General features: G+C 40.1%; 2 protein-coding genes across 14 annotated transcripts in view; one reads left to right on the top strand and one right to left on the bottom strand.

The window, feature by feature from the left end:
- Positions 1–8,702, top strand: part of MFSD10 (major facilitator superfamily domain containing 10) — a 10,108-nt gene extending 1,406 nt beyond the window's left edge. Inside the window, exons 2-8 of the mRNA XM_056490856.1 lie at positions 640–832; positions 1,420–1,531; positions 2,806–2,914; positions 4,442–4,532; positions 6,289–6,336; positions 7,222–7,311; positions 7,636–8,702. Of these exons, the coding sequence (XP_056346831.1) occupies positions 640–832; positions 1,420–1,531; positions 2,806–2,914; positions 4,442–4,532; positions 6,289–6,336; positions 7,222–7,311; positions 7,636–7,742 (750 nt within the window). The 3' untranslated portion in view covers positions 7,743–8,702. The remainder of the gene's footprint in view (positions 1–639; positions 833–1,419; positions 1,532–2,805; positions 2,915–4,441; positions 4,533–6,288; positions 6,337–7,221; positions 7,312–7,635) is intronic.
- Positions 8,703–8,707: 5 nt separating this feature from the next.
- The window catches only part of ADD1 (adducin 1), a 33,585-nt gene continuing 14,348 nt past the window's right edge, over positions 8,708–27,944 (bottom strand). For 2 of the 13 annotated variants that reach the window (XM_056489082.1, XM_056489084.1), the window contains exons 10-15: positions 26,281–26,382; positions 24,418–24,507; positions 23,495–23,587; positions 17,630–17,786; positions 15,534–15,629; positions 8,708–11,191 (exon numbers count right to left, since the gene is read on the bottom strand). In XM_056489082.1, the coding sequence (XP_056345057.1) occupies positions 10,839–11,191; positions 15,534–15,629; positions 17,630–17,786; positions 23,495–23,587; positions 24,418–24,507; positions 26,281–26,382 (891 nt within the window). In that variant the 3' untranslated portion in view covers positions 8,708–10,838. Of the gene's footprint in view, positions 11,192–14,756; positions 14,792–15,533; positions 15,630–16,402; positions 16,778–17,629; positions 17,787–23,494; positions 23,588–24,417; positions 24,508–26,280; positions 26,383–27,944 lie in introns of those variants that run through there. The other 11 variants (XM_056489073.1, XM_056489074.1, XM_056489085.1 and 8 more) reach the window with 7 other exon arrangements.

Here is a 27,944-nt window from a genome sequence, read left to right as displayed (position 1 = left end):
AGCATGAGATGGAAGAATAAGTGCCTGTGGGTAAGGAGCAGGGAGAATGCCACTAGGTGCATAATTAGGTTGAGATGTACACAGATGTACAAGGCTCAGACATGTTACAAAATAAATCTTCCTCTTTAAAAAGCCACCCATTGTGGCTGGGCAGAATCTCCTTGGAAATTTCTCTAAAATATCTCAAAAGGTCTCTGTAACAATTACGTTTTCCTTCTCTTCCCCAGGAGGTGTCACTGGCTGGCTAAAATAGCAACCATTACCAAAACAGACCAGTGTTTGATGTGCTGCACATACTGGTCTCAGATTTGTAGCACAAGAGCAAATCCTCAGCTTCCTGTGAGCTTGCAGGCAGCTGTGCCATTATTTTCCCAGTAAATGTTCTTTGGACATGAGTGATGATACAAAAGGTGAACCAAATAAAGCCACCTTGAAGGCTGTGGAGAAAAGCCACTTCTGCTTTGCAAGAAACCAAGGAAGAATTTTTGTCTTCAGTGAAATGTGCTATCAGTGCTCTACCTTTCAATTACATTTGCTGGCGCCAGTTCTGGGTTCAGAAAGTCTGGGTTGTTACTGGGGCCCACTCAAATCCCAATGCCAGGTGCCTTGTTTCATCTCAGATGATTTGTGTAGGTGTAGAGGCACATTTGGTGGTTACTGTCAGTTCCTAGCAGTGGTTATTACATTAGGCTTTTAAATAAACCTCTTTCTGTCTTTGATCAGGTCCCTTCTGTGACATCTGGATTTCAGGCAGCAGTTGACTTGCTCAGTCCTTTGGCTTTATTTCAGTTTTCTGCAGTCACCCGAGGAAAGGAATCCCCTTCAGAGCAGAGTAAGTGTCAGATGGATTTTTACAGTAATACTCTGTGTGTTTTTGTGTGTGGCATTGGTCTCTAACTGAAAGCTGTACTCAAACCATTCCAGAAGTAGGACTCATTTAAAACCCACCTTAATAATTTATGAACAGGCAATCAGAAGTTCCACTGGACCTTGGTCCTTTTATTCCTAAAAGATATTTTGAAGACAAGTGTTTTGAAGATTTCTGACTTGATACTTGTGTTTTCCTCAGTCACTGGCTGCAGTAAGAGAAGTGATATAAAGATAGATCAAGGAATGAGCAAGGGAGATGTGAGTTTGCTTATTCAAGCTGCAAACCAGGAGCTTCAGACTGGAATTTTATTTCTCAATTCATGACTTGGAGATGTAGGATTCTGTACATCTCTGTAGGACTCATATTGTGATGTGCCTTGTATGGATATTTAAAATGAGCATCTGAGGTGGGAACATTTCCCTGTACAGTTGATGAATTCTGCTCTTCTGTTATGGTTTTATTGTCAAGCTTTGCTTGGAAAACACCCCCATCTTTCTCTCCCCACTTCCCACCCCCTTGGTGTTTGTTTGGGTTTTTTGTTTTTTCAGATCTTCAGAATCTCAAAATTTTGGGCCTGGCCTACTTCCTGTACCTCTTCCTGTTTTCTGGCTTGGAGTACACACTGAGTTTTCTCACTCACCAGAGATTCCACTTCAGCAGGTATTGCAATAAATGTTGTATATTTTGACTAGGATATTTTCCAAAATCTCAATTTAAGGTCTCTTTGTGTGTTTTCAAGAGAGGCTTTCTGACATTAGTAAAACCACTCAGTAAAGCCACCCCTGTGTTTGGTGGTATTTGGGCTTTGTGAGAAGAATTTATGAAATACAGGCACAATATTTATCATGAAAGAAAGTACTCAACCTACAACTTCCAAAAGCTAGGGAATATAAAAACTTAACATTAAATTAAAGCTCCTGAAATAGGTATAGCTGTGCTAGTTGTATTTATTATAGTAAAAGCTTTTCTTGCTCAGAAGAGTTTTTGGGTATCAGAACAAATCTTGAAGCTCAAAGAGGTGAAGGATGGGGGAATATCTGTGTGATGATATTTGCTCATCAGCAAATTCTGCTTGGCATATTGTGTGCAGTCATGTCAGAGAGCCTGATTTCCTGTAGTCAGCCACCAGAGAAGAAAGAAAACAGAATCCACCAAAGCTCAGCTTGAAATACTTTCCCTGCCAGCTCATAGGAAGAATTCCAGCCAGGAATGTGAACGTGCAACTTGATTCCTGTGCATGTCCTTCCCTTTGAGTAATTCTCCAGAGGTTGTCTCATCTTTCCTTGTCTGTCTTTCATTACAGTTTGTGGTTTAACTAATCCTGTATGTCTAGGAGAGGTTTTGTAGTGCACTGAGCTTGGTTGTGTCCTGTGCATTCAGGGCAGCCCTCAGTAAGCTGCAGAGCTGTGCCAGCAGTGCAGTCTGAGGCAGTTTGTTGTGGAGGTGAGGCCCTTCAGTTGAGAATATTCACATAATTAAGTCAATGAGAGAGAGGGGAAAGGGAAGATTGAAGAAAAGTGAAGCGGGCAGTGAGTGATGTCTCAGACTGCCCAGTGTGACACAGGAACTCCATCACTCTGTGACCTCCATGAGTTGCACCTTGGAAACCAACATATCCCATGCACATGGCACAGATGTTCACAGGGTCATTTATGTGTTGAGTCTTTGTGGGCACCCCACAAACCTGACCTAGCCCACAGCAGTGCAGAGGTGGTCGCAGCACTTGCCAGCATTGTCCCATCTATACGAGAAGACCTCAGAGTTTTCCCTTGTTGCTCTCTGCTTGCCAAGGCTGCTGGTGGTGCTGTGAGAGCTCTGCAGTGCTGTGTGAGCCCCAGAGGTTTCTTGTCTCCCTTGCTCAGGGGAGGGTTGGTGAATCCCAGGGCAGAATGCTCTGTGTGACTCCCTAATCTGTGTTTTTGCCTCCCTTCCAGCATGCAGCAGGGCAAGATGTTTTTCTTTATTGGAATTACAATGGCTGTGATCCAGGGAGGCTATGCTCGCCGAATCAAGCCAGGAAATGAAATCAGAGCTGTAAAAAGGGTAAAAAAAAATAAATCAATATTTCTTTTTCTTTCCCCCCCACAAATCTGATATGGTAATTTTCAGTCTGAAGTGCAGTGAAGGGTAGCTGGAGGTTGTAACTGTATTTGTCCAATCCAAAGAAATTTCTGTCTCATCTATCCAGCTAAATGACTTCTCAAAACTGGTTGTCGGGCACTTACCTGTCTAACTAAACTTTGGAATTCTTAGAGCTCTTTTTTATGATATGAGCAACAATACTATTGAAACTTTGTGTTCTTCAATTGCAATGAGGAATGAGAACAGATTGTCCATCTGTGCAGTTAGGTAAAATATTGTGAAGAGTATGCTTTATTTCAGTGATTTCTCTTGCAGTGTAGAAACTACTAAAGCTGATTCAGGGCTGATCTCTGACTTTCTTTCTGGGAAATTATCTTTGTGCTTGACAGGCTTTCCCAAGAGTATATTTCACTGCTGGGCAGGGAGAAATAGATTATTTTTCCAGTCTTTGGTTTGTGATCATCAGTATTACATGTAACAAAAGCATGTATCAGTGTTCAGGCTGAGGTTTCACTGACAGGAATGTACATTCCTTTATTTTGCTTGGCTCTTTCCTCACAGAGGTGCTGCAGCTGCTGTGCTGGGGTGACAGGAACAGCTCCCTGCAGTTCATACAGCTGTGGGGACAGTAGATGTGTTGTGTCCTTTACATTTGTGTGTGGAACTAAACAAAGCATTGCCTTGGTTCCTTGGCAATAGGTTTGCTTTCACTGTTAGAGCCTTGATTAATATATTTTACATTATTTTGAGGCCAGTGTGATTTCAGTGGTGGCAGGGTAGATTTCCAAACCATTGCATTCCAGCGAATCGACTCAGCTTCCCTTAAAATGATTTCTGCTGGTGAAACAATCTCCACCCTGATCCCTGGCAGGCAAACTCGATGTCAGGCTGCTGGTGTCACGTTTCCCCGTGGATGAACATCAGCTGTGCTGCTTCATCCCCCACATCAGCTTCCCCCGTGTGCTCTGTCAGCCTGCTGTGTTTGCTGGCACTGCACTGCCCTTTGCACCTCTCATTTTTATTCTCCTTCCTCAGCCCTGCACCAGGACGTGCCGTTACCTCAAACACTCATTTGTGGGCTGATGGCTCCTCATGAGCACCCTGTCCACTCTGCAGAGACCCCCAGCTCTGGGGCATTCTTCTGCACCTTTTTCCTCTCTTGTGCCAGCTCAGGAGATGAAGAGCTAAAGCCAGATTTCTGTCCAAATCAACACAGAACAAGAGATAAAATCCCCCCAAAACGACAGATGTGTAGAGAGAGAATTTGCATGTGGTGTGCAATCATGTGATAGTGAGAGGGAACAGAAAAGTTCATTGTGCTGGTGTGTGGGGCCATCCAGGTGACTTTGAAATGTCTGCGTGGAAGAAAGGGCTTTCAGCTTGTAACTTGTGTGCTGTCCCATCCCGGAAGGGAGCTGGCAGGACACCTAGAGTTAGGCTTTAACAAGCAGGGCTCAGATGTAACCGTGTGACTCATTCCTTTTGCAGGCTATTATGTTGCTGATTCCAGCGTTCTTGTTAATTGGATGGGCTGCAAATGTGACCATGCTGAGTGCTGGACTGTTGCTGTACTCCTTCGGTGAGCTATTCAAAAGGCACTGCAAACTAAGCACAAATGGTTTTTCTTCATGTATTTATTCATACTGTTAAAAAAGATGCAGTTCTAATTTCAAACTACAAGTAACAGAAAGTTGACACTTGGGTTTATGAAATGCGAATGGAACAGTGTCTGGTTTTTTTTCTAGTGCTGTTTGTATCACAGGAAGTTGTCATGGTGGTATTTGGAAGCATCCCCAGTGCTCCTGTTGGCCTGTCTCACTGTGGAGCTCTTGGGGATTTTCTTTTTACCCCCTCTTAGCAGACCTAGAAGAAAAGTATTCACTAAATAGCTCAGCTCAGGAAAAAAAGGGAGACATGGAATCTCTGTACCTGAGTGGTGTTGCATTATTTCTTAGGCTGGAAACCTGCACACTCTGAGGGTGTTCGAGCTGAGTGAGATGAGGGTCAGATGGTTTCAGTGTGTGCATAAATTCTCTTCTGCCAACCTAAGCAGTTGTTCAGGGAAACAGTCATGAATGAAGTTGGATCCATCTATTGGATGTCTAAAAGGAGATTTCAGATAATACTTACCAATGCTGCTAACTATTGTTAAGCAGCCCCATATATGACTTATTACAAAAGTGGACTTCTCTTTTGCAAGCTTGATTTAGGAGTAAATTGTAAACCACAAAATGCACCTATTGAGCCTATTATTTGTCTGGGGCCAGCTGTGTGTTTGGCAGGTGAGGAGTGAGAGGGGATGTTCATTATGTTTAACCATATTTGAGTCTTCCTTGGCCTCTTTCTGTGCAGATGACTCCATCTCTTCCCAGTTAAGCCAGCTAGAAATGCCCCTGGGGGGTTCTCTTCCTCCTGCTGCCCAACAGTTGGGGCACCTGCAGTTAGAGCAACTTAGATCATTCCTGCTCTCCCATTGTTTCCCTTCCCTTCCCTTCCCTTCCCTTCCCTTCCCTTCCCTTCCCTTCCCTTCCCTTCCCTTCCCTTCCCTTCCCTTCCCTTCCCTTCCCTTCCCTTCCCTTCCCTTCCCTTCCCTTCCCTTCCCTTCCCTTCCCTTCCCTTCCCTTCCCTTCCCTTCCCTTCCCTTCCCTTCCCTTCCCTTCCCTTCCCTTCCCTTCCCTTCCCTTCCCTTCCCTTCCCTTCCCTTCCCTTCCCTTCCCTTCCCTTCCCTTCCCTTCCCTTCCCTTCCCTTCCCCTTTATAAGTTTGAGGCACTTCTTTCATGGCAGAAAAGGCCCCTATTTCAGTTTGAGGGCAGTGATTGCTGAACAACTCTTGGCTTTTGTGTCCAAAAAATCTTGTAACCTTTTCTTCTTGGACATGATGTCTTCTTTCCCAGGAGAGCCTGTAGCTGCCTCTCCTCCCTGAGTGCAGTGCACTGCCTGCACAGGCACAGTGTCACTCTGGGTACAACCTCATTGTCTGTTTGGAACAGGAGCATTCCCTGCTCCACCTGATAAGAGCAGAGTGATTTGGAAAGCTGCCAGCTGGCTGATCTGCTCTGTCCATCCCTGTCCCCTGGGCTCACACAGTGAGGGATGCTAATGTGAAACATCTGCTGGGAGCACTCACAGCTCTGGGCTCTTCCTGCAGGTTGGCTTGGAGGGGGTGTTCCCCTCATTGAACTGGATTGAACCTGGTGACTCAGTGGTGTTGGAGTGCCCAGAGCTCAGCAGATTTCTCTGCAGCAGGAAACAATTTGGGCCACGTTTGTCACTGTTGTTCTTGTCTGTTCTGAGCTCTGCTGTTCACTGGTGTCTCTTGTGTGGATTTTTCCAGCTGCAGCCATTGTGATCCCGTGTTTGTCAGCAGTGGTGTCAGGCTATGGTGAGTGTCCTTCCTACTCTGACTGCCCTTGGCCACACCACTGACCTTTGTATTGACTTGGCTCAAATTATACAGAACTGACCTTGAGCTGAGTGAAGCATCAACAGGAACAGCTGTGGATCCATCTCAGGCCCTTCTGCAGGGGAGCACAGGGAACCACCCATTGCTCATATCTGTCTCACAACTGATAATTTCAGCACTAACAGCAATGATCTGCTCAGTGCCCATCAATATCACACTTGAATTTTGTGCTGTGTAACAGCTCAGTCCAGTGTGATGGAGGCACCTCATTGCTGGTGGTGATGAAGAAGATGAGAAGTGGGCAAAGGCCACAAACAGCACTGAGGAGGGAACAGTCTGGGCCATCCCTGCCAGCACTGAAACAATTTCTTGCTGATTCCTTAGAAAAGACCTGAGGAACCTTCTGAAACCTTCTGGTTGCTATGTAACTTTATAAAGCAGATGTGGCTGTGCTGCCACAGCTTTGGGGCAGCTGGGCGCCAGGACTGCAGTGCTTGCTGAGGTGGACAAGCAAGGTTTGGTCATTAATGCAATTTTTAGTTTTCTCTTATTGAACTTATGCACAGTGCTGTGTCTGTTGTACACCTGGGCCTTCTCAGAAAGTCTTGTGTACAATGTGAAGCTTTTGTTTTGGATAGGCTCGGGGTTTTGGGAGGAGTGGAACATGCACTGTCCCAGTCAAACCAGGCCCTGGTGTTTATGCAGTGAAACACTTGTGAGGGCCTTGGAGGGCAAGCACAGATTGGGGACTGGTTGAGAAATGGTGGGAGGGGAAGACGCAAGTGGGAAACACCCCCAAAGAACAAGGCTACAAAGCTCCAGCCCTGCCCAAACCCCACCCAGTGTCATGCTCTGCTTGCACAGGCACTGCTGGCCAGAAGGGACGAGTCATGGGCATCCTGAGGAGCCTGGGGGCCCTGGCCAGAGCCCTGGGACCCATCCTGGCAGCTGCAGGTGAGTGTGGCCTCATGTTCCTTCCTGTCTTTGGCACCAGACAGCCCAGCTGGGGCAGAAGGGGCACTGGTACACCCTGCATGGGGTCAGAGTCCCTGAGCAGTTTAGAGTAAAGGGACAGAGGAAGGGGAAGCAGCCTCAGAGCTTGGGCTGATGTTAACACCAGGCAAGTCAGAACCAAGCTCCTGGCACCCTCTGGCTCAACCAGGGGGGTAGTAGTTCTGCTCAGCTGTGCAGGTACTGTGTGAGCATGACAGCTTTCAGGGCATTCACACATCTGAAAGGACAAGCACAGTAACAAGATGAATCCTCTTTCTTTTGCAGTTTACTGGCTGGCTGGGGCAGAGATTTGCTTCACTGTCTGTGGAGCTTTTTTCCTTCTCCCCTTGGCTCTACTCAGGTCTATAAAACAGCAGACAAAGGAGGAGTAGGAAGGAACCACAAAACCATCACCAGCTTCCAAGGACCTCTGCAAGACCTGACTCATGGCACCTGACTGCTGAGTAAATAGGAAAAGGAGGATTTTGATCTTCTGGAAGGAGATACACAATGCCCATTTTCAGTAACAACACACAGCAGTTATGTTTAAGGTGGCCTCCCAGCCAGCTGGGTTAGCTTTGCAAACAGAAAAAACACCAAACAAACGAAAACAGACACCCCCCACCTCCCTGAAGAGTTGAGTAAGGCATTAAGAGCAGCCAAGCAGTAGAGACACCACAGGAACAGCAGGCCTGGAGCCCTCCCCACTGCCCAGGTGCTGTTGCACACAGGGCTCTGCAGGGCTGGGCTGGCACAGAACAAACCCTCAGGCCCACGCTGCTGCGGATTTTGTACAAGTGGTACGAGAGCTCTGCAAATGCTGCATCCACACCTGCAAGCCTGATGTTCAAAGCAGAAGCACACTACAGGCTGCCTGGTACCCCAGTGGTACTTTGGCACAGGTGGACTGTTTTTAATATACAATTAAATTTGGAGAGATGTTTTATACTTCTAATACTGTGTGATGTTTTTGATGACCAAACCCTGGTTTTTTTTGCATTACAATAAATGGTTACATTGAACAGTCCTGTGGTCAGTTCATTACAGCTGTTACACCCCTCTGAACTGAACATCCCTGTCTGGCTGAGTCAAAAAGGAGCCAGAATTTTAACCAAGGTGCCAAAGGCCTCCTTGAGGGAACCAGCCAGGGATGACAGCACCATGCTGACCCCAGCTAAGGAGTGAAGGAAGGAACCTCCATCACTGCTGAGCTGGGAATCTCTGGCAAGGAAGTCCTGCAGTAGCCAATTTGAGAATTTTCTGAGAATGAAGTCATCATCAATCAACACAACCATTAAAAGAAGACTAAACAAATGTGGCTACAGAATAAAAATGTACAAATTTTGAAAGCAGAGCATGATTTTTTTCAAGAGTTTTATTTATGAGTAGAACTTAATGATACAAGAAAGAAAGAAAAATACAGGACTTTATTCTGCCCCAAAGTGTGTAACCATACCATACATGACTACATTTCATATTGTAATACAAATAACTAAAAGAACAAACTACAAAGTTTGAAATTAAGAGTCATTGCATATGTGGTCAAGATAAATGGAGGGACCTCAGTAAAGAACTGAAACATACAGCAATTAGTCATTTAGTTACGACCCTGCAATAAAACACAACTTAGCAAAATAAGTGTTGTTTGCTTCCTAGTGTACAAGGACATACAATGTTAGAGCAGAAGCTGAAAGCCATTGGTGCCATGCAGTCCTGCCTGAGCGCTGCTGTCCGGGGCTCTGGCCCAGTGCCCGCTGCTCTGTCCCACTCCGGCCCCACACCTTGCCCACGGCCCCAGTGGCCACCTCCAAACCTCTGTTCTCACTTGAACACTGACAGCTCAATTCCACTTCCAGTTGTTCCCCTCTGCTGCCCAACACCAGCCCGAGGCATCGGCACCTCCCAGCCTGACACAGGCCTTGCTCTGTCACCCAGAGCTGCCTCCAGCTGCTCCACCCACCCGGCCCTCCGTGCTTTCTGCTGCAGGAATGTAAGGCATTAGTTCTCTGCTATTTTACCAATTGCAACATTTAATATTGTCCTAAAAGGTTACATCCATGTTCTGTTGTGTTACAGACACTTACTGTGAGTCAGTGTGTTGCCCTCACCCCCACAGGATGTTGGGGTTTGCTGCTGTTAAACCTGAAATGCGAATTGTAGAAACCAGACCTGGTCACTGCCCCGCCGGCCCTGGGCCGGGGAAGGGCACCCGCTTTCCGGAGAACTCCGCAAGCTTGACCTACCTGATCTTACACTACTTTTATAATTAGTGATAGACAGAAGCATGGCAAGAACTGGGAAATAGTGAACTCAGTGGTGAGAGTGATTTGCCATGCTGCACATTAAACAAACATTTATAGCAAACAGTGAAAATACACCTTTAAGGTTACACAGGATTTCTGTACTTGACCGCTGGCAACAACAACAAAAAGATTTAAAGAAATGCCAGCTTTTGTAAGTGAAAATATAATTACTATAAAACAAGGTGAAATACTCAGTGTAATGCATTTACATTTTTATCAGTGGGAAGGAACACAAAAGGCTGAACATGGGGTTCATGCACAGCAAGGTTGCATGTGCAACAAAGGGATTTTGAAGAGGATGAAAAAAACTGTGCTAAGGCCCAAAATACACCTGCCCATGCTCCACACCACCAGCTGGAAAACTTCTGAAATACTTCTACTTCAGTTACTTTTAACCTTTTCTAACAGCCAAATCACCACATGACTCAGCAAGGCAAGAGCAAAGACAGATTTCCCTTCAACTGTGATTCACTAGAAAGAAAAAAAACAGGCCAAGACTGGGCTCTTTGAACACACAACATGAGCGGAACACACCACGGACACTTCAGTCCTAGACAAAGACTGACTTCACCAGGCAGTTATAAAATAAAACTAAGTGAAAAACACCTTCATTTTGTAACAACAGTGAGAAGGGGGAAAGAGAGGAAGCAATGGAGAGCCTCAAAGCTTGGCCAAACCACAACCTGTACTCACAAGCTTGCAGAAGTTTACATGTCAGCTCAAGAATTCACCCCCCTTGAGAACACCACTGCAAAACCATCCTCTCTAAAAGTCAAAATTTAAGAAATTTACTTGTGACTTGGAACAGAATATTGGAAAGAATACTTCTTGTGGTAAGCAATGGGTGTTTTATTTTTAATTGTGAATTTTTTTATATTCTTTTGCAAAGCAGTGCAGGCTTTAAATTAAAAATAGTGAATCAATGCCTTCCACATGGAAGTCATTTACATTTGATTACAAACTAGGGATCAGATCTGTGGCAGCTGCTGAACACACAGGATTAGCACCTTTTTGGACATGAGTTTCTGGTTATAACCCTAAACAATCAAGCCATAACTTGAGGGGCTGGTTGGATTAATTGTGGCATTCATTTACATAGTAAGACAAAACACTCAGTACGATCTGGTACATTCTAGTGGTTAATGGATTTTAAAATATGACAGTGTTTCTGCAGTGGGTTGGCCTTTAGGAGTCACTCTTCTTTTTGCTCTTCTTCAGGAAGGAAGGAGTGCGAAACTTCTTTTTCTTTTTCGATGGGGACTTCCCTGGAGATTCATCACTACCTGCATCAGCTGCTGTCCCCTCCTCAGCTGTTGGTGTTGCTGGCTCTTCAATGGGTTGGGACTGGGGTTCCTTATTTTCCACTGCAGGTGGTTCTGTTTGGCTTTTGGGCACATCGTGATCACATCTCCCTTCCTCCTTTCCTAAGGGAGGGAAGCCGAGTGCTTCCGAAGGCTCATCGGGGGTGAGATCTGGGAGGGTTTGCTTGAAGGTTGCAGCATCACTGTCATCTCTGTAGGTCTGGTCCTGCCGTGTCTCTGGTGGACGGACACACAGTGACAGTCAGTTACAAAAGTGTCCCTGGAGCAGGGCAAGCGAAGCAAGTGGATGGTGAGCGCGTTCTATAAGAAACTAATATATTTACTTTGCATGGAAGCCTTTGTAATAGGGCTGCTCTCCAGCTTTGGGACAGAAGAAATAAGATATTCCAAAGTTCTCTTTGTTTATAAGCTTCCTCACACAGAACAGTTTCATCAGCAAGAAAGTAACTGTTCAGACCTAGCTCCTGTTTTACATTTGCAGGCAATACAATATTTTGGTGCAATAAAGCAGGAATTAAACCTACAGTTTCATTGGCACTACGTAGAGTGTTTTGTAATCCATACCTTTATTCTTATTTCTTTCAGAGAGATAAAACTGATTTGCAGTGATCCCATACATGCAAATCCATTAATTTCTAAATTGTTGGCTTGCCAATGTATAATCCCAATGAAGGGATTTTCATAATATTCTTCCATGAAATCTAACTGATATTGCTTCAAAATAGAGTTTCCTATCACAAAGGCTTCACTTTTTTTTGGCAAGATATGAGTACATATTATGGATTCCTATAAGTAAAATCCATGTAGTTTATCAAATAAAATGAGCTCAGCAGGTTATGCAATATAGCTTGTTTTGTTTATTGTATGTGATGTCAACAGCCAAACTCACCCTGTAACAGGGAACATCAAGAGTCCAGTGGTAGCTGTATGTCCGAAGGGGAACTGAACCGCTCCTCCCTCACCTGCACACTGTCCCCACTCACCGCTGTGCTTTAGGGATGCTCTCTTTGGGATGCTGTGCTTTAGGGATGCTCTCTTTGGGATGCTGTGCTTTAGGGTTAAGGCTCCTCTTTGTGCATGGGTTCAACAAGGAGCACTTTGTGGAGTTGCCTGCAATGCTCTCCGTGCACCGCAGCCGAACAGTGTCCCGTTAGCTGTGCCACATCTATCCTCACTGATGTTACATAAGGAGGAATTTAGAGCAAAATCCAGGCCATGCTCATTGTGAGGCACAAATGAAAGGCAACTATTTTTTCCTCCTTTCAAGATCTTGTTTGTTTTAATTTGAAAAGACTGAAGGCTTTCACAAGAATTTCCAGAAAATACTTGATACTTTCACATTTTTCCTATAAAAATGACAGTGTTCTTTTTACTTCTGCCAGATGGGATTAATAATTCTCTGATATATTTTAGAGGACTCTGTTCTGTGAATACCTGCTAGGAAACAAACATGTTTTCCCTAGAGCACCATGAACTTCTAATAGGTTAAATAAACACCACACACTAGTATCCAGTGCAAAACACTCGGAATGCACAAGTTAGCAGTTTAAAAGTTATAATGCAGGCAGGATTTAAATCAGAGCAAAAGAGAAAGCAGTTATGTACAGTACAAGTTGCCTCCTGAAGCTGTAGTTTAGCCTGTCTATGTATGGCAGACAAATTCATAAGAAACACCAGTTACAGTTCTTCACCACCACTACCCTGCTTTTGGATTTGACTTTTCAGGAATTAACTAAAAACATTGCTGAGCTCTTCTCCCTGGGATCCAGTGACAGAACATGTTGGAATGTCTCAAAGCTGCAGCAGGGGAGGTTCAGACTGGACTTTGGGAAGTATTTCTTTACTGAAAGAGTGGCCAGACATTGAGATAGGCTTCCCACTGACAGAGAGCTGGCCAAGGCCCCAGGCCTGCCAGTGCTCAAGAGGCATTAGGACAATTAGCTTTAAATTTTGGTCAGCCCTGAGTTGGTTCAGGCAGTTGGACTAGATGGTCATTGTAGGTCCCTCCCAAGTAAAAAATATTAAATTCTATTCATTAGTTGGCCCAATTTTTGGAACAGGCACCATATTGGACTATCAGATTTTCTTTTGTTTGTTTTTTGGGTTTTTTTTGTTGTTTTTTGTTTTGTTTAGTTTTTTGGTTTTTTTGTTTTTTTGTTTTTCTGTTTTTTATTAAGTTTAAAAGATAGTTTTGAAGTTTTAAAGAAGGCATTAGAGATTCTTCAAATTAAAGAATAGGAAGCTACAGGCATTCAAACAGCATTTGCCAGCTGGCCTGAGCATTGAATAAATACAAATGGGTTTATAACTCATTAACCCAGGACTGCCATCCTTCCCAGTTTGTCAAGTTCCCATCATCCTTAACAAACAGATTAGCATGATGCTGGAATCAAGTAAGCATCTGTTTATCTAGTTTGCTAAGGGCAATATTTTACTGGAATTCGGAAGATTTACAAATTCCACATTCAATTAAGCCAGCATACAACATGTAAATCTGCTACTCTAGCCCTGGATGGATTTCAGTAACTAGAAAGCTTTAAAAACAAATTTCTTGCTGCAAAACCTATTTACAGTTTAAGAACTCACCTCAACATTTTAAAAGTTTGGTTTTTTTTAAATAATCATGTTTACAACCATGCTCTCCCTTTATATATATAAATACACACATATATATATATATATGTGTGTGTGTGTGTGTATATATATATACACTGTGGTTTAAGAGTTTAAATTATAACACCAATACTGGTGTGTGTTTACAAATCAATTTATGAAAATAAAGGTTTATGGGGTTTTGGTTTGATTATTTTTCAACACAAAGATGTGGACAAACATACAAACTAGGCTACAACTAAGTTAAAAAACACTTGACTGATTCCAGCTACACTTGAATAGAAACAATATGATGAATCAAAGCTGAGATGAGGTTGTATCCTGAGAACATTGTCATTCAATAGAACTTCCCCAAACCAAAGTCATCATGGTTTGAATTTCCAGTAACTCCATAAAATAAGCTTTGTATGTTTGTCCTGGAAAAATTCTACAACTAGAAGAGTTTGTCGAACACAATTCCCTGTTTAAGAGAACTTTCAGGTTTTAGAACTTTATCAGTAACATCACAGGTGTCTACAATATAGTTTGACTTTCACACCTATGACAAACACACTGACTTTTGGATATAACAGGACATACAAACATCCTTATTCCTTTAAAGTATAATCTGAAGGAGCCCTGCAGAGCTAGCCAAAACAGCTGTAGAAGTTGCTGCCACCAAGTACTTGCTGTTATTCCTTGGCTGGAATTTGAATTCCCTACAGTTAACACAAAACATAGGAGTAGTCCCATATCCATTTCCATGCAGAAATTTAAATCCATATCAGTGGATTTTGCTCTGGAATAGATTAGGAACTCTTCTGTTTTGTTACCAGGCTGAAGCTGTGTGGGCAGCAGCAAACTGTTGGGGCAGAACCTCCCAGGGCTGTTTCAGCTATATCTGCCAGGCAACTTCAGACTATTCCTTTTAAATTGAGGAATCAGACACACAGATATGGAAACACAGAAGGTGACTTTCACAGTCTCTCTCAAAGGGGGAGTGCACTTTAACATGAGATCTGCAACTGCCTGGAATTACATGGAATTGTGAACTAAAGAAATCAACATCTCAACTGAAAAAGCCTGCTTTTTTTAAAAAAAAAGCAAAACAAAAAAAAAACCCTTAGTAAACAAAGATGCAAGAGTGAAGCAAAGCACAAAAGCAGGTCAGAGTATGGAATGATACTTACTATGGTAACAGGTATTCTTTAGCATATCCATCTCCTGTTTGTAACGCAGCCACAAGAAGAAAAAAGCACAAGTAGAGAATCTATGCATTCATCACAGCCATTGTGTTATGTTAGAAGAATGGTTGCAACCATTCTTGTAGAAAACAGAATGAGATGAAGTAGTGAATGGCAGACTAAGACAAGTGATATATCCAATGTACAAGGTAAAGGAAACAAGACAATAATTGGATTACACCTGATCAAGACTATAATTTCATCCTTTTTAAAGGGAATTATCAACTTTAGCAGCCCTGCTCACGTTTTAGTTAAAACTGACGTTAAGGTGAGCAAATAATCAAATTTAGATTCAAATTGAGTAGGAAAAATATGTACTGAGGTGTAATCCAAGTACAATAATGTTTAAGAAATGTGCAATCAGTGAAGAAGATTTACCAAAGCATCTAGATATATGTCTGGTTCACCATCAGACACTATTTTATTTAGTAAGAGCAATTATCTGGCAGAAATGTACAAAAAGGTAAATCGGTTGAGAAACACCAAGAGATGACAAGGCAATTCTGAAGAGATGGAAATTTGTCTTTATATTAATGCACACTTCTTTATTATTGTACACAAAACTCCTGTTAGACTCACAGTTCAGTGGGGTGTCTCGTAGGTAGTACAACAATGAAATACAAGAAGTCACTGACTGTTATTAGCTCTAGGTCATGACCTCCCATGCGTCAGTCACTAAGGATGCAGTTACTGGTCCCGCCCCCCGTGGCAGCAGAACGTACCTTCCTCTATTTTAATTGGTGTACTGGGAGGAGTGCGAGCTGAGCTGGGGTCAGGGGGGCTTTTCTCTTTCTGTGGCCTGCCATCTTCTGAGGGCTCTGCAGGTGTAGGCAAAGGGAAATTAAAAAGGCAAATAAAACCTCTCAGCATGTAAGAAAACAAATGTCCTTTTGCTCCATGCAGAAAATATACCAATACATTTATCTGAATCAAAATTCTGCCAGGATATTAAATAATACCAAAACAAGCAAAAGAAAATTAAACAATAGATTGATACTAACAAAACTGTTCAAGTTGCTGTTGTGCTCTATAGCTCTTTTTGGAGGCTTTTTTTTTTTCTTTAAGAGGGCATGAATAATGAAATCATTTATGAATTGGTTTATGATGCTGTTACAAAGAAAATTTGTGAGTAAAAACCACAAGGAAGATATAAACAAATATGGAGGAGGGGATATGCTCCCAGGCCTATACAAGACAACACTCTTTTGCTTGCTTTGTATTGCTGAAATTTGGAGTAAACAAAATTGCATCCCAAAAGAAAAGAAGACTGCACAGATAATCAGAAAAACATGCAGTAATTATGATTCCAAACAGATTTCACAGTGGTTTGAGTATTTGTTATTAGTAAGGAGGACCTGAGTATTAGCCCCCTTGTTTCCAGCTTTATAATAGCCCTAGATCCAAAGGAGAACATTAACAGAGTACACCATATATTAGGAACAACACTAAAGCATTGTTCCAGCCAGTTCACCTACACAATTAAAGTGAAATCAGTCCCACAGATGAGAGTCAACTGACAGAAACTCCACATGGTGTAGATAAAGAGGTTGTTCCTTGGATTACAAGCACAGCTGTACCATGTTAGTAATACCTGAGGCCTCAGCCAAAAGGTCAGGATCAGACCTTAAAGCTTTGATCACTGCAGTATGAAATTCCTTATGGGAGGACTTCTGCCCATCTGGCTCTTCTCCATTTAGATGTGGGATGATTTGCTGCATGGTCTGACAAGAAACCCGTGCAGCAGCAAACTGAATGTTAGCTAAAGACTTAGACAGTGATGATATGTCACGATCCTGTAAAGTCTTCGTATCTGTTCCTTGCAAGATGTTTGATCTGCCTTTCAAATCCAGAGATTTTTTATCTGATGTGTTTTGCTCACTGATGGTCTGATTTCTAAGCACTGCACTCTGTTCCCCAGCTGGTGTCTGTCTCAGTAACACAGTCTCTCCATATTTTGATACCTTATCTAAGAAGGATGTGGCATTGTTACTGAGAGAATAAAGGTATGTAGTTAAACAAGCATGACAGCACAGCATCCCATCCCATCCCACCCCACCCAGCTACTTCATAAACCAAACACAATGGTTCCTACATTGTGGTTCCAAAAACAGCTGCAGGGAACACACACCACAAAAGAACCAGCACTTCGGGTTCCAGCATCACTCAAATTCAAAACCTCACAACAGATGAACATTGTAAATATCATCCCTTAAAATTATATAAAAGTAAAGCAGGAGAACCACTTCAGAGGCAGCAACAGCTTCTTTTTATAGCCCAAATCTGTCATAATTCTAGAAAAATTGAAAAAGTCCATTTTGGCAGAAGTTCCCAAGATGTCGCATTTCCAAGCAACAATGTTACTCTGCATCTTCTCTGTTCAACATATTTCTCAAATCCACAATTTTCAATGACTTTAAAAACCTGCAGTGCTGCTGCTCTAAAGCATCACCATTCCCTCACCTTAAGGCTCTAGGGCAAGGAAAACAAAGCAGAACAAAACCAGTACTGAAACACCTTTTTGACTGAAGTTTCTAGCTTTCAACTTCCTACCAGCAGGACTAACTGGTCCTACTTTCCAGTTTGTCTATAAGAACAATTTTAGAGTGAGATCTATGCATTTTACAGAACATACTTAAAACTCTTAGATCACACATTTTATCTCTAATATATTTTTCAAATTTCTAATTCACACTGGAAAAACTGAAACATACCAAAACTAGGTAATTTATCAATGGCCTTTGCAGGTAACCCACCTTCCAATTCCTAAGAAACTTGCTGGTATTACAGTCTATTGTAGAAAAAACACAGAGAAACCAACCTTCTGGTCCCTTCTGCTTTCTTTCTACTTCTTTGCGATATTCTTCCAGTTCTCGATCAGTGAGTTTATTGAAGGGATTTGGTCCTGTTGTGCTCACTATGACTTTTGGTTGATATTCTTTCTCAATTATTGCCTTTGATGCAGTCACCAGTTCTCCCTGGCAAAAGAAAATTAAGATACATTGGCAATCAAGCAGTAACTCGTAGAACCTTTAGAGGTATAGAAGCTACAAAGCAACCAAAAACAAAACAAAAATATAACCTTGAAAATGCTACTTTTTCCTCTTTTAGATTAAAAAAAAAAATAGCTATTACAGATTTTTTTTTTTTATTAATTTGATTCACAGGAGGTTAATATAAAGGAGAGAACAGGTCTCCACCAGGGAATATTCACCATTAAGCAGTAAATCAAATAGCAGCCAAACAGTCTAGCTGAACTACATCTGAAGTCACAGAAGTATATCAAGTTTCTTTTTCTTGCCACAAAAGAAACATGATACCAGGCCCACCTGGATGACAGTCTGGGCACAGAATACTCGTAAAGGGTTAAAAATTCATGTCATGGGTATTTTTGTTTCTGTTTTGTTTGGGCTTTTATTATTATTATTTTGCTTTGGATTTTTGTTTTGCTTTGTATTTTTTTAATAACAGAAAAGCCATTTCTAGCAGCTACTACATTACACCTAACAGATGTTATAGTAAAAAGCCATCTTGTATATATTCTGTATACACCAGATTAACAGCTTATTATAAGCAATTTTAAAGCAATTAAGGTTAACTGTAATCTGGTACAAGTTAGCATATTTACATCTATAACATTTGTCATATAAGCCAGATAAAAAGTTATACAAATAAAAATATAACAAGCAAGTCTAAGTACAGTAAGTTCCAGTGGACAAAAGCAGCTGCATCAGAGATTCCCTAAAGTTAAAGTTTTTAGTTTTTCTTCTCTAACCCTATAGTAAAAGTTACAGCCACTGGATTTTCATTGTCTCATGTACAGAAAATGCTTGCCTGGAGATAGTTGCTCTATCTCTCAAATGACTTGTCTAAGCATTTGGTTTTTTCTGTTGGATATACAGAACTCTGACACTAGTTTGTTAACAACTGATGTATCACCTGTACCCAATGTCATGGTGACACCCAAACTGTCTTCATTATCAGAAAGAGTTGTTTGAACTCCATTACCAATAGGTATGGGCTACTGATTGACCCAGGTCATGTCCATATTCAAATGTTGTTTGTACCAATATTTAAAAGAAGGCATTAGAAAGTGCAGTTCAGTGCCTGAAGAGAGACAAACATTCCATCCCATGTCCATACTTCATGCACAAGCACAGGATGGCCACTGTACAACTGGTGATGCAAGTGGACAGAATGCTGGTTTGGATGGCAAGAGCTGCTTTGGACAAGTTGTCAGCACTAAAGAAATGACAGACAAGACTGTCTGGATGGAAGGAGGACAAGAGCAGTTTTAAAAGCCTGATGAGAGATCTCCAGAAATCTGGTCTAGAGCAATTCAGTGAGGTAAGATGTTAGATTCTATGTTGCTCTTCAGGAAGCAAACACCAGCCAGAAGTACCAAAGAACAAACAGCGTAACAATAAATCTCCACTGCAAGACCCTGAAAGGTACTGCAGGAGAGAATAATCTCTAAAACATTACAGATGACTTCCATTTCTCTATAAAATAAGAGGAAATTTCATTTTATATGCCGAATGTCAGTAGAATGTCAAAAGACTTTTCTCAACTATATCCATGAAGCATTGATTTGATAGTAACAGCTTTTATGAGAAGATAATGCATAAAAGGGTCATTGAAACACCAACCTCTGTACAATTCTAATTGTTTTGTAGAAAATTCAAAACACTCCTAAAATTACAGGTCTCAGCTTTTAATGATGGCAGAAAACTGATGCCCAGAGAAATTTTGTATATTCCCTTTCTGTCTTTGCCCACTCCTCAAAATAAGTCCATTGTTTTAGCTGAAACTCAGCATAAGTAGCAGAACCTTATGAAGCACTGATCTCAGGCAGAATTTCTAGAGTTTTCTGGGAACAAAAGGAACAAGACACACAGTACCTATTAGTATCCCTGCAATTTCTAAGAATCTTTGAATGTTGCAAGTTAAATCCAGAATCACTGGGGAGAAAAACTAATGAAACAGAATGTTACCAAATGCCTGTTGGTTTAATGGTGACAAACAGCAAGACAGGCAGTTTGCAGATGCCTGGTGTGATGTGTTCTCCTACTTAGGAGAGTACCTTTGTTAAATATTGAGAATGAAAGCAGCAAATCAAGCTTATCACATTTACTAGATTGAAAAAAAAATAAAAAGAAACCAAAATGATACCCTCACAAAAAAACACCCACGATCAATGCAAACAGTATTTGTACTTGCTGAGTAGATTTGACCCAAGAGAAGCAGCACTGAAAAGATCAGAGGCAACAACATTGGATCATAAAAGCAGAAAAATTATGCAAGAGATCAGAAAGGAAAGCTTTTGATCAGCTGAAAGCTGATTCCAGATTAACACATCCAGTTTTATTCAGTATCAATAATATGGAAACAATTCAAAGGCCACCAATGAAAATCATACTGGTAGAGGGACTGAGTCTATGTGGGAAATAAATTATAGTAGTATGTTAATAAATTCTGCAATGTGGTTACTCTAAACCAGTACAATTACTCTAAACCATCATTACTTCTAAATCAAGAAGCAGATATGTTCTACTTGACAGAATAGGCCATGAGCAGCCCTCTAACAATTAAAATAAAAGTATACAACACAAGATGAAACATGGGACAGAAAGAAAACAAGCATAAAAGGACTAAATAGACAGTACAGAACATATTTCCAAGTGTTAAATGTTACACTAAAATAGACAGGACTTTACACAGCTATCAACATGACCATGCCATTCAGAGATTCCTATGAATGTTCAGAAAAACTGAACAGGAAAATTAGTCTGGAGTTACTTCCAGTATTAAAGACTGCAGAGAGGGAATAAATTCCCATAGATCCTAGCATTACTTTGATGATGATTCCAAAAGTATTTAGATGACTATTTGAAATTTGATTGCGTGTGTAGGGACTCAAATATCAACAGCATTTTCTCCACTGTAAGAAACACAGGGTAGATTATATTAATGAAGAGACTGCATTTTTACTCTGTAAGGGCATACACACCCACAGACACAAAGGGAAAGTAATTTATAGCTAATGATATGCAATGTAACTTCATATTAAACATGGACCTCATACTTCCTACATGAAAATTTTAGATAATTAAGTAATTTTGTACCTTCTATGCCAAAATCGGGTTTTAGAGAAAAATTCAAAACCAACCATTATTTATCAGGCAAGCACTTCACCTTGTTCTCAGGGATAAATAGGAAAAAAATTGGCACATTATAAACACCAATTCTTCCTTCCATTAGACAGGAGGGTTCATAATAATGGTCTAAGTTAAGAATTGCTCCTAATACAATATGACATTAATGCAGTGCCTTTATCCAAAGAAGATTCTTTATCCAAAGAAGATTCCTGAGGTACTGCTCATGTAGAAGTCACCATTCAAACGCAGTACCACCTCTGGGGCAGCACTGAGAGTCTGAATTAAGAACAAAGCCAAAGAATTTCCATTCTAAAGGAAGAGACAAAATGGGTGAATCCCTTTCTACTTAAAATTACTGAAAATTCGTGTTAATTTATTTTCTTATGAGAGTGCAGAATGGTTGTTGGTAAGAATAACCAACACTCCCTGTCAATCAGCCAAGACTGCAGCAGAAGCTTGGTTAACCAAGTCTGAACAAGAATAAAATTACATGATGCACAAGGAGGTTGTATTGCAGCATGGCCAGGACTTCTCAGAACATGGATAAAGCAAGCAACAAGGCAAGATGGAGTATTAATTGCTGCAGCCATAGGCACAGGAGCTCAAAGCACCACATGCATACTGTAAAAAGGAGGCATTTTTTCATCCAAAATAGTGTGCATTAGTATTTGACATAATAATGTTAACTGTAAACATAATGTATTGCAAGTGTTACTGCAATTACGTGAAACTTTTTCCACAAACTTTGTCATTCAGTGTCAAAAGAATTTGTCAGCTGGGAACTTTTAACTGTCTGGTACCTAAAAGTCCCTAAGTCCTTGATGGACAAGATTCTTCAGTTTCACTGAAATTTTCAGGTGAAGTTTGTGTGGGCATCATAAGATTGCAAAACACTTCCTTTGTTCCACAAACCACCATTTTTTATGGCAGAATCCTTCAAGGCAATTTCTCTGGTGGTTTTCTTTTATTGCTGTTATTTTTGGGTTCATAGGATTTTCTGGTTTGGGTGACTTTTTTTAGAAGGAGGTTGTTTGGTTTAGGGTGGTTTTTTTTTTTTATTTGTTTGTTTTGGTTTTGCATCTTGAGTTGTTATTTTTATTCCCCAAACACGAAATTATTAAGCATTCAGATCACAATCCATATTAAAATAAAAATATTATGAAATAGGCCACTTCTATTTCATAATTACTCCTGTAACTTATACTGTGATCTAATTTTACACACTATTTCAGGCAGAAAGCACTTTCATGACACCACAAAAAAATGAAACAAATAATTTGGATATCTAAACCTTAACAGGATACTAATAGACAAAATCACATAACCAGCAGACCATTTGTTGGCTCTCTGCCACCTATGAAAATGCATGTAAACTGACTACTTTTATAGAAAAGCTATGTCATTGTTTGAACATAATACTTGAAATATATAGCTGTTGAAAAAACACCTGTGTTGTGATAATTATCATAAAAATAGTTTTTCCTTTTGAAGATATTAAGTGGGAAATAAAAGCCATGCACTCTCTAGAAGAATTTAGCTTTGTTTTGTTTTTTGTCTTAAGTCCAGAAATAGTGTTTTATTATTCTTCCTTTCAGAATATGGACAAAACAAACTGCAATGTGGAAAACATGACCATCATATTCTCAGTATGATCCAAGTATGTATAACACAAATTGGCTCATCACGTTTTAGAAAGAGTTATAAAACCACAAGGTTTCCAACAATGGCGCTATTTAAATTATTCTGGCTCCTTTTTCATGTAAGAGCTATTCTGATAATGAGTTGTTTAGGCACAACCTAAAACCAAGATTTAAGACTCTTTTAGGTAAAACACTGGAGCACAGGAGGCACTGATGCCTATTTATACACTGTGCTTCCACACTAGATGTGCTCTAAGAAACACTATTTGCAGTGTGCAGCTGCTCCATTCAGTCAGTCCCAAAGACTGCCCACTCCAACATGCTCACACCTATGAACTTATTCTGAATTTAACAGATATTATGTAAGCACAAACATGACTACAAATGTGAAAGCCAATCGATTTTGCATGTGTGGGGCATTACTTAGCAACTCTTGTAGCTAACTGCAGGAAGCTTTAAGGAAGCCAGGCATCCAGCACTCTGGGATCAAGAGCTGACAGTGTTTGTCACATAACACACAGAGTATCCTCAGAATTACACTGAGCTAATCAGGCAGAGATTAAGCTAACTCTAAATTGATCTCAGAATAATTCAACACTAACAGCATATATAAAGAAACCCTCTATATGCAGGACCTGAGCAGCACCTTAACATTAAAAAATGTTTCCTCACCAGCTTCTACAGACAAAGATCAAGATCCTTAAGACACTCTTAACAGAGTAAAGTAACTGCTTGCATCATTGCATATACAAAATTTGAAGATTCATTTAGTTTCATTTTTTAAAGTTTTCTAGCCAAATAGTTTCTAACAGAGGAAAAAGGTCAGGGTAAGGAGAGGTTAAATGAAGGGTGAACAACAGTATTTAGAGCAGTATGACAGGGCAGTACCTTTCTAACAGACAGAGATTTAGCAGGACTAAAGGCCTGCTCTGTGAGATCGAGCCCTTCAATAGATTCCGTACAGTCTGAGAGGGGAGCATCCTGCAACAGTAAATTGAGTAAACAGAGCAAACCGAGCCCGGGCTTTACAACATCAACCAAAAGCATTGTGATGCTTGCTAAAAACATGCAAAGAAACAGTAACTGGTAGATGAAATTGCATATGACAATGAATTGACATGCACACAATATGACACCCAACATGAATAATGCTGTGGCCATGATAAAACTTGCCAATCTTTAAAAAGTATATCAGAAAATACTTATCTGGGGCAGTTGAAAGTACTTGGCTATAAAAAGCTTTATTCAGCTATACAGTATAGCTGTACAGCTCTAATTCTTACTTTACTTGAAGCTATGGTTTATAGTCTTTTGTACATACAGATACACTGCTTTTAAGTTTCATTGATGCAATAGCTTTTTCCCCAAACTGCTCTTGAAATAAAATAATATGAAGCATGAAATCCCATATTTAACATGAAACACTACTGCCCCACAGTGAGCCTGGTGTGCCCAGTATTAATACTTCAATATACATAAACTCAGAAATCAATCAAACAAAAAGCTGTCACAAAGCCCAACTAGTTTTGAAAAAGAATCTAATCCATATAAATAGGCTGCTGAATTTCATGCATTACATTCAGAAAAAAAAACCAAGAAGCATCCTCCACAGACATGCTTGGGCTACATGGCTGAAGCCTCTAAATTTCTGACCCTGAGCACTCTTGCAAAGACAATGGTGTTACCTCTAAGACTTACCTTATAAACAGTTACTCTCTGCCAATTAAAGAATAATTTCATAGTGATATATTAGGTGAAAGCAGAGGATATTGTAGATTAAGCTAATAGTTTTAGGAATTTAATACTCTCACCTGTACAAGGCTCCTGTCCACAACCACCCCAGAAAGAACCTGTGACTGAGGGCCTGCCGTTTTAATATCTTGCAAATTTTGCTCTCGGATCTGCAAAGGAAAGCAGCAGAATGAACAACAATCACATGAACAACAGAGAAAAGTTGATCACATTTATGTGTTTGAAAAAGGGTTGAGTGAACCTGCCAATATGCAACAACCAGTACTGATTGCTGTGGCCACAGCTCTATCAAGTGAAGCTGACCTTATAAACATCACTGAATATAAACATTCAGGTTCCTGGCTGTTTCCTCACATTTCTCAGAATTTAGTCTTTAAGTACCACAGAAGGTGTTGTCTTTTGCTTTTTAGTACTAGGTCATGGCAAAACAGGTAACAGACAACTCCAACAAATTTGTGAAAAGTGAGGAGAAACAGAAATATTACCTCTGTGCTTTTCTGTCCATTGTAACTAACCAGACAGCTGTATGTTTCTGCCATTAGTTACTGATATGGCATCTTATAGATCTTAGTGCAAAACTGCACAGGTTTCCATTTTTGCATCTACTCAGGATCATATCCTCAAAAGGACATATAAATAATTTCTCTGTGGATAAACTGACACTCTGGAGTTCTCAGAAACACCTCTTTTTGTTACATTCTAAATACCTCCCAGTTCCTCCAATACAGAAGATGGGAACAGAAATCAGATCTTTAAAACTAGGTATTATCTAGTCAAATTAGATATCCTTCAGTGGTAAAGAATTAATTAAAAAATGACTCAAAATTTATTTATAAAATATTCTAGTTCTTGTTCCAAGATAAATGAAGAAAAGCACGCATCCTAAAAAACCTCTACTTTACAACTAAAATGGATAGTCAGTTTATAAAGAAATATATACATACAAATATACAAACAAGAAGTATTATTAATACTTGGTATCTCAGAAAGTGGAAAGATCCCCCAGCTTTTTCACTTTTCTGATTTGCTACCCTGCTCATCATTGAGAAGGCATAGAATTTGACGACTTACTCTTAGTAATTTAATTCAAGTTTTTAATAAAACTATATTTGTGTATGAAACACAAAGAAACTGCTTGGAAATCTCACAATAATTCTCATTTCAGGTGGCTATTATTTTACAGTGCCAAGCATAAGGTCTGTCAGTCATACCCAAATTATTTCAGATTCCTGCTAGTATTCCTGCACACAGCCTTTCTTTGACAGAATGCTAACTCCCATGTTCCATGTGGCCATCAGTTAGAGGTATCAAAACAATCCAGAAGGAGTTAAATACTAAGAAGATACCAGGGTCTATTTTATACTGTAAAAGAAATAAAGTGAAAAAAAACCCAATACATTCAGTGCTTTCCTGTTGGTGTCCTGGTTGGACAAGAAGATCTGAAATTCAAAACCAGGAAAATTAACTGCAAGCTCATTTCAAAAAGATTAACTTGCAGTTCCAAAGACAAAAAAGCCAAAGCCTGCAACAATCACAGCATATTATAATACAGTACACTGAAATATGGAAAAATTTCAACTGGTATTGCCAAAACAGGAAAACAGGTCACTAATGTAAAACTATGATCTCAGGATACAGAATTACTACCATAAACTCAGGACTGGCTGTTTCAGAGGCACCCAGGAACTAGTCTAAAAAAAATTAAAGTCTTCATGTAGTGAATAGAAATCCCAACTTTTTCCAAGAGGAGCTCAGGATGCTTAGGAATTGTTTCATTATTTAGTTATAAACGGACAGGACACCACCAGAACTGAGCCCCCAAAATGTCATTATAACAAGTAAGCTAGCTCATTACAAGTACACAACATAATTGAGGTATTGATAAAAAAAAAAAAAGAAGTTATTTTACTGCTATTACAAACCTTGTTCCTCATTTCTTGGACCTCCTTTGGATTGGTGTTCAATGGAACAAACAGATTAGGGACAGCAGAGGTGGCAGTTCTATGTCCATCCTCTTTAGTCCACTGTAACATCAAGAACAGTTGCAGAGTCAGAACTGCTGTAATGGCTACAGACACTCAGAGCAGCAAAGTCACATCACAGTTGATCATGCATCATACAGAGCAGAGAACTGAACCAATGATTGCATTATTCGATTCATTCCTAAGACTATGTTGCTTTCTTCTTCAGTAATACAAACTATACCTTCAGATACATTTCTAGAGATCAGAACCATTCTATCAAATAAGTAACAACAACAATTAGAGAGCCAGTTAACTTGCAAATAACTTCTAAACAAATCAATGCCATTTCTATGTGCAGTTCAGAGATTATGAAGACTGAGGAGTTTTTAAGCTGGTTTTCTGTGCACTTGACCACACTGACAGCTGCAGTGTTTTGTGTTTCTAAAAACCACCTGCTTCTCACTTTATGAATAGATATATCAAGACAGGAGTAGAAAAATGCCAATATACTTACATATTTTTAAGGTCATTTTTAATCAGAAATTTAAAATGAGTTTAAACTTGTTTAAACAGGACACTATTCTTTTCCCAAACAGAAGTAGAGCAAGATCTAAGGCATGAGCTTTAAACCCTGTTACTGCCATTTTCATTTTCTGCACTGGGTGTTTTTACAAAATAACACAAGAGAGACAGAGATCATTGATTCAATCCTCTGGTACCCAACAAACATCAAAGCAAACTTAAAGCATAAGATGACAGAAGTATGAAAAGCAATGTGATGTCACTAACCAGGTTTAGCGAATGATTCTGTACTGTGAAGCAAGAGTGGGCATCACCAAAGTTTTGCATTAAAACAAGCTACTTCAGCAAAATGATGTTACCAGAATTAGTTTCTGCACAAACAAAGAGCTGTACCAGCACAGCAACCTAAAGGAACAGTTTGGTGATGTCAAATATTTTATAACTCATAGCTCAGAAGGTTACAAAAATATCCCAAACACAAGCTTTAAGCGCTTCATGGGTTCTTCATAGAAGGTTGCTTTACTTGATCTGTGCATTTACTATGGAGTCCTGTTTAATTTGATGCACAACTAACTCATTATCTTGATATATTTACTTTGTAGAGTGTCCTAAATTTCCAATTACTATTGCATAGAAAATGCACCGAACAGTAAAGCAAACCTGTTTATAGAGCAAATGCTATGCATTTTTTCCTGAGTAACTTCAAGAAACAAGATAGCCAGAAACTGTCAGACTTCAGAAAGCAACAGAATTTTAAAATGCTTTGCAACTGTAAAGTAAAAAAATGGAATGAACATGGAGCTGTGAAATACTCACTGATGATTATCTTCTCAGATAAAAACTACTCCAGCTTTTTATTAAAGATAGTTTTTAGTCAAAACATATATATATATATATAAACAACCTCAATATTACAAGCCACTTTTTCCTTAGGTTAATAGCAAACATTAAAAAATTTAAATACACGAACCTGTTACACTGTATGAAATTATCTATTGCTTCAGTATATCATTAAACAAGACTAGTTTGTGACAAAGAATTTCGCTTCAGTTTTTCACTGATAATTTCAATTATGAAATACTACCTACTTTGTGAGCTGA

The sequence above is a fragment of the Oenanthe melanoleuca genome, chromosome 4 (assembly GCF_029582105.1).
Source record: "Oenanthe melanoleuca isolate GR-GAL-2019-014 chromosome 4, OMel1.0, whole genome shotgun sequence".
Taxonomy (NCBI): Eukaryota; Metazoa; Chordata; class Aves; order Passeriformes; family Muscicapidae; genus Oenanthe; species Oenanthe melanoleuca.
Note: the sequence above shows the minus strand (reverse complement) of the source record. Positions and strands in the feature narration are given on the sequence as shown.